This window comes from Poecilia reticulata, chromosome 7, assembly GCF_904066995.2.
Source record: "Poecilia reticulata chromosome 7, P_reticulata-male-v2, whole genome shotgun sequence".
In the NCBI taxonomy this organism is placed as follows: domain Eukaryota; kingdom Metazoa; phylum Chordata; class Actinopteri; order Cyprinodontiformes; family Poeciliidae; genus Poecilia; species Poecilia reticulata.
Window position 1 is genome coordinate 30,946,014 of NC_088836.1, and position 10,725 is coordinate 30,956,738.

At 42.7% G+C, this 10,725-nt stretch overlaps 1 protein-coding gene and 1 long non-coding RNA gene across 6 annotated transcripts in view; one reads left to right on the forward strand and one right to left on the reverse strand.

Moving 5' to 3' along the window:
* xkr7b (XK, Kell blood group complex subunit-related family, member 7b) overlaps positions 1-2,665 on the reverse strand; it is a 68,492-nt gene extending 65,827 nt beyond the window's left edge. Inside the window, exons 1-2 of one of the 3 annotated variants that reach the window (XM_008414667.3) lie at positions 2,481-2,665; positions 1,697-2,380 (exon numbers count right to left, since the gene is read on the reverse strand). In XM_008414667.3, coding sequence (XP_008412889.2) covers positions 1,697-2,310 — 614 coding nt within the window. In that variant the 5' untranslated portion in view covers positions 2,311-2,380; positions 2,481-2,665. Of the gene's footprint in view, positions 1-1,696 lie in introns of all 3 variants that reach the window. The other 2 variants (XM_081609309.1, XM_008414666.3) reach the window with 2 other exon arrangements.
* Positions 2,458-10,491, forward strand: LOC108166432 (uncharacterized). Of its 3 annotated transcripts, none has more exons than XR_014088301.1 (4): positions 2,458-2,567; positions 2,662-2,798; positions 2,880-9,146; positions 9,780-10,491. It is a non-coding gene; the product is annotated as an uncharacterized LOC108166432 (long non-coding RNA). The 3 variants fall into 3 exon arrangements; XR_014088302.1 differs by having other exon boundaries at positions 4,963-9,146; XR_014088300.1 differs by having other exon boundaries at positions 2,662-9,146.
* The last annotated feature ends 234 nt before the right edge of the window (positions 10,492-10,725 follow it).

Here is a 10,725-nt window from a genome sequence, read left to right on the forward strand (position 1 = left end):
CTGTTACAGGTAATATGGGAGTATAAAGAAATGTACTCCAAGCCTGATCCAGGCAGCTTGACGAGGAAGGAGGTCAGCATGACATGCAGATTATTATTAAGACATTAACACGGCGTCCTGCAACGTTTGGATGCATCTCTGGTCCAGCAGACCTGAATCAAATGGCTAAATTACCTCCTCAGCATGTATTAAACTCTGGTAATTATAATATTAATATATCCAGGTGCACTGATGTAGATACACATCTAAACGTTGCAGGACGCCGGCCTGAGACTGCTGAACTGAACTTCAAGTAGAGTCAGAAAGATCTCAAACTGCTGAGAGAGATAAAAAAAATAACCTTAGCTAGTTAATTTAAACCATTTTTATCAAGTATTTTTTGTTTTTTCTGCAGATGGATGTAATGTTTCTAGCTTTCTGTAAGGAAATTGGTTAGAAACCCCAAACCAAGATAAGGTTTGGATGGTCTGTTTTCCATAACACGTTAAAATGTATATCAGCTTTAATGAAACAGCCCTTTTCAAAGGTTACAAACCTCAACTTCCTTCCCTGCGAAGAAAGTTCAGGTTTGCAACCTTGGAAAAATAATATCTGGAAACTAAAACTCTCAAACTGATCAAAAAACCATGTAAGGTTGGAATTCTTGGATTTCAAACCAAAAAAAAATCATAAATTTAGAGTAAAATGGACTGGAAATCTGGTTAGTGAGTCCAGGTTAGTGACTATTTATTAATCTGAGTCAGAACAAAAGGAGCAGAGGGAGGATCAACATGAGCAACGAGGAGATCTGAAGGATGGCAATGAAACGGGAACAGCAGGAACAACCCAGAGAGGTGAAACCAGAAAACTGAGCAACTCTGCAAAAACATGACAAAGTAAAACTCTTAAAAGAGTAAATACCTGCACAACTGAACAGATTTAAAGGCAACACTTTAGACATGAAGGCTTCATTTAGTTTGAACCTGAAGCATTTTCTGATGTTTCATCACGTTTTAAAAATAGCAACAATTTAGTGGTGGGATTCTAAAAACGCCCCGGAGCTCTGGGTTCATCCATATTCTCATTTCATTTCCAGTTCGGATCCAGTTCCCACCCAAAACGCCGCTTTCTCGAGGGAAATAAGCAACATTCAGCATCAACAGAAATAATTCACTGAAAGGAGCAGGGAGGAGGAGGAGGAGGTTAAACCACAGAGCTCCTGTCAACATATCTGTATCATGACATATGGGAGCAGTGGGGAGAGAGGAGCTCCCAGTGGAGCTCCAGCAGCTGTATGCCTCCGTCTATTCAGGCTCAGCCACAGCAGGAACGGCAGCCGGACCTGAAGGTTCGGTCCGGGAGACAAATGGGCTCAGAGGGGGAGGTATCTAATCTCTCTACGGTCTGGTCGGGTTCTGCACATTTCTGTCGCCAGATCAGCTCGGTAACATGCCGGGGCGCGGGCGCGCACACGCTGATGAACCGACCGAGAAGCATGCACTGGTAGACCAACATGGAGAACCCGCACACGCACGCATTTCTAGGCTGCTTAATGAGCAGAAAGCCGTGCGGGATGCGATGCTTGTGTCTGCATCCCACACGGTTATCCAGTACAAAGCCACACGCATGCACACACGCGGACGCGTAGAGTACGCGTGGACACAGATGCGAGCACACCCCTCTTGTTCCGCACACCTCCGGTCCGGAGCGGTCTTACCTCCAGACCTGGCCCAGCTGCAGCACGTGAAGCACGGTTTGAAAGACCCACATGCAGATGGTGCAGCATCTCCGGGGGGAGCCGACTCTCACCGCCGCAGCAGGCGGGCCAGAGGACGCATACACCGGGGTAACATTCGCGGCGTTCACCGCTGGCGCGTTCCCACCGTGCTGGTCGCTGTCCTTGGTGCTTAACGTGCTGTCGCCCGCTGTGGCATCGGCGCCTGCCTCGCCTGCAGCCGCCGCCGCCGCCGCACAGCTCCCGCCGCTGCCCGAACCTTCCCCGCCGCTAAGATCCGAGTAGTCATACACGAACCACCTGAAACTCAGCACCTGCACGACAGCGGAGGGCACCACGACAAAGACCAGAGTCAAGCCGAACCACCAGTAGTCGCCTCTCAGGTAGTAGTCTGCGGCCAGCCACAGGTCGGTCGCTCCGTCGGAGAAAAAGACGAGCAGGGCGCAGAGCACCCAGCAGCAGTCCAGCAGGGTGTAGGGCTTCCCACCGGCGGTGGTGCAGCGGGACCGGGCCACGGGGTTCCCCGGCTCCGACAGGCTCCTGGGCGTGTTGTCATCTTCCACAGACACCGCTGCTCCATCCGACTTAGCGGCCATGTTGGTTAGGATAGGAGAGAAAGACAGGGAAAGAGGTGGGGAAACAGGAAAGAAAGGGAGGGGGCTGTAGCTGTGTGCAAGGAAGAGGGAGTGAGAAAGATTACATCATAACTAGCCTCATCATCAGCCAATTAATTGTGAGGTACCATAACTAAGAGCGCTGTTAACACCGTGTCACCAGCGAGATGTTTTCAGGACATCCGGCGCGCAGACAGAACCAAGCCCGACCCGCAGGAAGGTGTTAGTTCACCCATCAGGTAATGTTTGCCAGGTTTTGGCTGCTCTCTCTGCAGCGTGCTGCTGCAGCGCACATGACGACACCGCCGTTAAACTTCTAAATATTACACCCAGCTCCTGTCAGTCCGAGAAGGCGTGAACCCGCCTCCTGTCGGGGGACGCCACAAATCGCAGAGACACTGAGAAGTTGTTGGGTTTTCCATCCAGAGGCAGAGACCGCATGCGGCGTTCTGCTTCCCAGGCAGACAGAGGTAAGAAATCACATGAGCTCACCGGCGAACCCGCTGTCTGCTGGGAGGTTAAAGGCTAACACTGTTTGTTCTGTCTGTCAGGCTCCTTCAGACACAAGCAGCCTCAGAGAGCACAGCCCTGTGTTCCTCTCACAAAACAAACTGTTCTTTATGGTTTCACTCGCACAGATGGAAAACCGAATATCTGTTTAGAGGAAGGCACACAGGGCATTACAGTGGAAATATTATGTGAAATAATACTTCCGCTTTACATTATGCTGTAGTTTTATTTCCTCATCAAAAACATACAAAGCGTGTTTTGATTCTTTCATGCATATTTTAATCTCCATGGCAACCACTCTGTCTCACCGAGCCCCACCTTTTCCCCAAAGATCCTCCTCAGAGCTGCAGTCTCCAAAACTTCTGCCTCACAGAGCAGCAGCCCTCACCCAACTCGGCTCCTTCAGACTAGCCAGCAGCAATTAGCAAACACCTTGTCATGTGGTGTGGTTGGTAGTGGTGAGGATAGAACGCTGAGACCCAGGTTATGGTGAAGATGATGATGTTTAATGATGAACACAGTCCTGGCTCAGGCAGCAAATTAGCACGTAGCTTATAACGGTAGCAACTGACAAAGGACTGGACATGGAAACAAACAACCTCAGGACTTAACAGTTCTACTGAGGGGAAAGCAACGTAGACGCTTACAAAGACGTGCGACGACTGACGTATGACTACAATAGACAAGGATCCGACGAGGAACACAGACAACAGGTGAGACTAAATACACATGGGGTAATCAAGGGAACGAGACACACCTGGGAGACAATCAACGGGGGAAGACGCAGAGACAGGAGTCACAGGATCACAAAGAAAAACTCAAAAATAAACACACAGAAACACGGATCATGACACACCTGGTGGAGCTGCACGTCACCATGTCGTGCAACGCTAGTGAAAAAGCTGTTAAAGGGTTGCGATGACTTCCTGGAAGAGCGGCACTCTCTTAAAGAGACATCAGACTTCTTTTAAGTCATGTTTGATATGCAAAGCCTTTCTGTAACTACTGAAGCTAACAGTTACTTGATTGTGCTATAAGATGACTTTATGTGGCTGGAAAGCACATAATATCTCCCATGGCAACCATTCTGTTTGCCAAACCTTCGGTCTCACAAAACACCGTCTTTTCCCTGCAGCTCAGTTCAGTTTGCTGTTACTGGCGTTTCATTCAGATGAGTTTAATATTAAAGGTTGTGGTGGAAAAGAAAAACTCCGTCCCTCTGAGACACATGGTGGAGGTAGCATCATGCTGCGGGATGCTTTTGTCCAGCTGGACTGAGGTGACAGGAAACTGGATGGAAATGCTGGAGTTTTACCTCAAGCAAGCAACCACAGTTACAATATAATGCTTTAGATAAAAGCATATTTGTGAGTTAGAATGGCCTAGCCAAAGTCCAGACCTCAAAATTTATGCTTAATAAATATAGTCTTCATCTAAGTTGGACATATGAATATATCTACAAAACAAATATTGAACACATAAAGTTTTGCTTCCACTTGATGATGAGCTACTTTAGGCTCTATAAAGTTTGTGACTAATGAGAAAAAATATAAATTTAATGAAAACTTTTGCAGGGATGCTTAGCTCAAGATGATGTAATTTGTTTTGAGAGTTCATTATGCATCAATTCCAACCTTACAGCCAAACTGAATGAGATATTTCTTTGATGAATAAACATAATCCTATATGGCTCAGTGAGTTACTCCGTCTAGTTTTTATGGCTGAAGAAGATTTTAAAGGGCCAGTTCAACAGCAATGCTTTAAAAGGTTGTGCAGCTTCGAGGTATAGCTGCATGCAGATGAAATCTGAAAAAGTGTCCTCAAGTTGCAGATGCACCAGCGTGTAGCTGCTTTGGCACATTAAATGTCTTTTCACATCCAGGGACCAGACTGAACTGGTGCCAGACCAGACAGTAACTCTGCTGCTTCCTTTTTTAAATCTGGCTCTTTAAAGTGCATTCGTCTGATTTTAACAAGGCAGTGATGCATGAAGCTGACAGCATACAAAGCGACTGGCCTGTTTACAGCAGTGAGCATGCTAATTGATAAGATCCCATAAACTCTGCGCAGAACAGGCAGTAAAAACCTTCGGTGACTTACCGCTCTGTGCTTCACTGCCCTCAGCCAGCCGGACACTGCAGAGCTTCTTCCAGCTGGGGGTCCAGGCAGAAGGACGTGGATCTAGAAATGACATCCAGTTTGTTCATCTCCAAATATCCACATCTGGACTGGAAGGACTGACTGGAGAGTCTGTGACCAGCGATAACATTTACATCTAGGAGCCGAGGTTTCAGCTCTGCACATGCAATATTTCATAGCTTTTACTTTCCAACTTATATTAGTAACTTACTGGGAGTGGTGATGACCTCTGACCTGAACCTTCAGAGCCACATTAAGACAGTCACAAAGTCGGCCTTCTATCACCTGAAGAACATCTCTAGGATTAGAGGACTGATGTCTCAGCACGATCTAGAGAAACTCATCCATGCGTTTATCTTTAGCTGGATGATAACAAATCAATCAAACAGCTGCAGCTGATCCAGAAGCTGCTGCTGCTGTTCTGACTAAAACCAGGAAGATAGAGACATAACACCAGTTTTAAAATCCCTCCACTGTAAAGCTCCCTGTAGCTCAGAGAATAGACTTTAAAATACTGATGTTAGTTTATAAATCACTGTTTAGCACCACAATACATTAAAGATCTGTTATTACTGTACCAACCGTCTGGACCCCTCAGATCTTCTGGTTCTGGTTCTGCTCTGCATCCCCAGAACCAGAACCAAATGAGGAGAAGCAGCATTCAGTTTCTATGCACCACAGATTTGGAACAAACTTCCAGAAAACTGTAAAACAGCTGAAACACTGACTGCCTTTAAATCTCAACTTAAAACCCACCTGTTTAGAGTTGCTTATTTTTAATGTTTTTATCCTTATTTTTTAATTTCTTTTTATTTCTCTTTCTCACTGTTTCCTTTTAAATGCTTTCTCAAAATCTCTTTCTCTTCCTCAGTGTTTATTCTATGTCACATGCTGTTTTTATTTTTATTTTAATTATGTGAAGCACTTTGAAATGCCTTGCTGCTGAAATGTGCTATACAAATAAAGTTTGATTGATTGATTGATTGATAGACAAAACAAATCTGAATAATTTTCTCTTTTAGTTCAATAATTAACATCATGTGAATGACCTTTGATTGTAATCAAGCCAGATGAAAATGAAAGACGTTTTTATTTAGAATGTTTCTAGTTTTTCGTCCCACAGGGGCCAATACTTGGTCCCACTCTTTTCTCCACTTGTGACATAGCAAATCCTGCTGTAGATTCATATATTCACCTTTATGCTGATGACACAGTCCTCTCCTCCACTGTCCTGTTATAGATTCACTACGTCTGATGAGTTTTATTAGAATCCATTTCCAGTCTACATGCTAAGAAGTCATTTCTAAGAACAAAGTCATTTGGTTTGGTAAAAAAAAAAGGAGACGCACCATCAATGCATCGCCATGAATCTGCATCCTTAATGTTTGGTAGACAAAATGTTTTCCTTTCAGAAGAAAAATATAGTTAAATTGACGACTGAGACCAAATCTAACAACGCGCTCCTTTCATTTCATCTGCAGTGAAAACATCGGGGCCACTGAACGCTCTCCACATGTTTGACTATTACGATGACGTCATCTACAGATCAGCATCCAAAGATTTGCTCCATAAACTTCATATTATTTAGATTATCATTAAAATCTCTTTTGGTTTTTCTCTCTGTGTTTGACGCTCAAACTGCAAACCTGATTCTGTTAACATTTTCTAAAATCTTCTTCTGCGTCCGGCTTGTTGTCCTTTCAGTTTACTGGAAGGAAATACAGAAAAATCCACAAACTGGACATCTTCAGTATTCTGTTCTTCTAAATGCTGAAATTCATTTACTGTTTTCATGTCTAAATTGTGTCATTTTGCCTTTTGCCAGGCTACAGATGCGATAATATATTTGTTCTTAGCTTGTTATTTTGTCCGATTAAATAAAGATAGAATTAAAAAAATCTTTCTAACCAATCAAAGCTCATTTACTGAATAATTCTGCCTGATATAGATGTAGATTGTGAACATCACAGGGTTCAGCGTCTTTCCCACCAACACTTTGACACGGAGAAGCTGGAATTAAGCCGACAGCCTTCCAGTCAGGATGCTGCTGCTCTCTCTGAAACAACCATCATGGCTTCCTCCCTGCTTCACGTCACAGAGAAACAGTTTACACACATCCTAATCACCGTCATGGTGATGAATCACAATGTTTAGAGTCAGGATTTAGTCAGCAGACTTCCAGTATTTTCTCATTTTAGTGCAGCAAAACTGACGGGATATTTTTTCATTTTCTTTTAAAACAGAAATAACCTCAGTTTAGTTACTGAAAGAAGGTGAAAGAAGTTTTACTTATTCTTCGCCTTGTAGATGCATTTGTGTCTCTTTAATCAGATAATTAATTTATTCATCTATTCTTTCCCCCCCACACACGATGATCAGAGCATCACTTGAGGGAAAACAGAAGATTTCCACCTTTTTCCTGGTTGTGATAAAACATGTTTCACCGAAAAGTTGCTGCGTTTTTCTCTGGATCAGGGTTGATGTTTCCTCCGGGAGTCGCCGTTTTCTCCCTGATTCACCTGAAACTCCCCCCCAGTCTGCGCATCAGTCCAGAAAAGAGCATCTCCTGATGAATGAGGGTCATTATGAGTTGGGGAGCATGGGGAGCTAATTACTGGTCTCAGATCAGCGGCGTTCTGTCGGGATGGACTTTGATGAATATACACACATAATCTGAGCTTCAGGGAGGTTTTAAAGCTTTTGAGGAAATCATCTACTGGTTTAATGATCTCACATTTCAAACTGTGTTATTTTTAAAGGAAAAGGACAGGAGTATGACAAACAACGTAAGCAGGTTTGCCTTTTTTATCGCGGAAGCTGATCATGTTGGCATGTTTTAAAACAAGCAAGTCTTTAACAAATAACACAATTTATCCTTCTAGCAGCCACTATTCTGCCTTTATTTTCATGAAAAAGTCATTTCAGTTCTGGAGGAAGAATCCTGGCCAAGCGATCCTTTCCTCAAACAGATTTTATCCTTTGTCTAGAAGCACAAAGAACCAAGTTTTTCTGCAGAAAACTTACGGCTGGAGCCAAAATAACGTTTGTGCAGAAATCAATTTTTATATATCTATATATGCTGCGAAAATTATGAACATTTGTCTCCTCGGGGTGCCGAACATGCTATGATCGAATCTGTAAACTCTGACAGAAGCAGGCTCAGGGTGGGCGGCCGTCTGCCGCCGAACAAAAGAGAAACCGAGGAGCAAAACGCCGAACGGCGAGCTGCAGCAGACACGATGTCGGACCAGAAACCAGCACCGGTTAAACAGACAAGCAGTTAGAAACGCAGGCCTGAACAAGTGGGAAATGTTGAAATCCTTTCTGCCATGAATTTATCTGAAAACAATAAAAGCTTTACTGTTTCTCAAAGAGATGATCCAGAAGTGTCCAAACTTTTTACAATTTGGACCTTTTGTTGAAATGGAAAGGCACAAAAATTGGTAAGTAAATTTGATATGTTTTTGGTTTCCCTGGACATATTTTAATAAAACGGACAAAGTTGTATGATTGGTAAGGAGATGGGATTTCTAAATCATGTTTATCCAAAAACGTTTCCTAAATTTTTCAGGTAGATTTTTTTTTTTACTATTTTCATACATGAAAAAACAACAAATCTTGTGTTTGAGGAACAAAACCTGAATATGTCAAGTCAATCTTTTTCAAAACTGCTTGCCGTATTTAGCCAATTAATGCCCAGGTCTGAATTTGAGTAAAAATCCTTGAAATTTATGATCTGATTTCCAATGAAATCAAACTAAAATGTGAATAATAATACTTTGGTTTGTATGCAGAGTTTCTTCTTATGAAGATTGTAATTTGTCAGCTGGAGGACCATCTTTGTATAAATCTTGAGTTGTTGTCGGGGGCCATAAATAGTCTTTCCAAGGGCCACTAACGGCCCCTGAGACGCAGTTTGAAGACCCCTGAGCTAAAGTGAAGTTCTTTTGTTACAACCGGTGCTCTTTTGTCTGCAGCTTTATGCATTACTCTCTTTATTTTCTTCTTTTTACAGTTAAAAAACAGAGAATAAGTTTTGTTTTAAACAGTTCAAATCTAATAAATAACTATATTAAACTTCTAACCTGTATTTCTTATGATGTTACAGAATGGAGGCTGCCTCTGGCTTCAGGTCCTCTTTACACTGCAAAAGCACAAAATCTCACCAGGTATTTTTTGTCTATTTTCTAGAACAAATATCTTAAGACAAAACTAACTTTTCAGCGAGATAAAGGAGCTTGTTTTCAGTCAATAATCCCTTAATATTAATGAAAAAGTTATAGTTTCATCGGCAGATTATTTCACCTATAAAACAGAAAAATGTTTAGTTATAAGTGAAATTATCTGCCAAAGGAACAAGAACTTTTTCATCAACATTCAGGAATCCTGGACTTGCTGAAAAGTTATTTTAACGTTAGTTTTGTCTTATTTCAATTGTACAAAGATATTTGAACTATAGACCATAAATTCTTTATGAAAATAAAATTTTGCAGAGGTAATGCACAGATTCCCCCCTGGAGTTTGTCTACATTCGGTTCCACTTTATAAAAATAGCTTATTTCATCACAACTTCTGATTTTGTTTAACTTTTAAGCTCCTACAGAAAAACACTAACTTACATTTCGTTGTGGAAATAATGACTGGGAAAACGCCAGCTGCTGTTTTACAGTGATAAAGGATCAGAATTAATTGCGCCTGCTGACACTGAGGGCCGACTTCTGTCAAATCATTAAATGTGACTTAAAGACGAGATGCTGCTTGACTTGGCTTTTTCAGAGGCCTTCATTTTTCTCTTTTAACAGTTTTAAAAATGGCTTCTCGCAGCAGAGGGATGTAGGCGGATGAAACAACACAGGAAGACGCAGCAAACAGCAGAGTGTGAAGAGCCTGCAAGACCAACAGCGAAGGAGCGCAAAGATTAAATATGGATGGATGGATGGATGGATGGATGGATGGATGGATGGATGGATGATGGATGGATGGATGTGCACTGAAAAAATCCTTATAGTTACTGAACTTTTTCACATTTTGTCACTACAACCAAAAGCTTTGTGTTTGATTGAATAACGTAAGATGGTTTTGGGTTCCGGGCTGCACAGTGGCGCAGTTGGTAGAGCTGTTGCCTTGCAGCAAGAAGGTTCTGGGTTCGATTCCTGGCCTGGGGTCTTTCTGCATGGAGTTTGCATGTTCTCCCTGTGCATGGTGGGTTTTCTCCAGGTACTCCGGTTTCCTCCCACAGTCCAAAAACATGACTGTCAGGTTAATTGGCCTCTCCAAATTGCCCCTAGGTGTGAGTGTGAGTGTGTGTGTGCATGGTTGTGTGTCTCTGTGTTGCCCTGCGACAGACTGGCGACCTGTCCAGGGTGACCCTGCCTCTCACCCGGAACGCTAGCTGGAGAGGCACCAGCAACCCTCCCGACCCCATTAGGGACAAGGGTGAAAGAAAACGGATGGATGGATGGGTTTTGGGTTCCTATAGTTTTTTTTTTAAACCAATAAACTGTCCCACAGTAATTTGTGCATAATCAATCATCTCTGGTTCAATTTTCCCATCTGATTATCATAGAGCTGAGCACAATTATGCATGTTGAGGCTTCTGGTTTATATCAGCTCAGATAATAAGCTCAGACCCGTCATAATTTCACACAAAACCATTAAAATGTCCTTTAATGGATGGGAGATTTGATTTCCATTGCCAATCTAAAATTAGTATTTTTATTTTATCATGCATGGTGTGTGTGTTTTGTT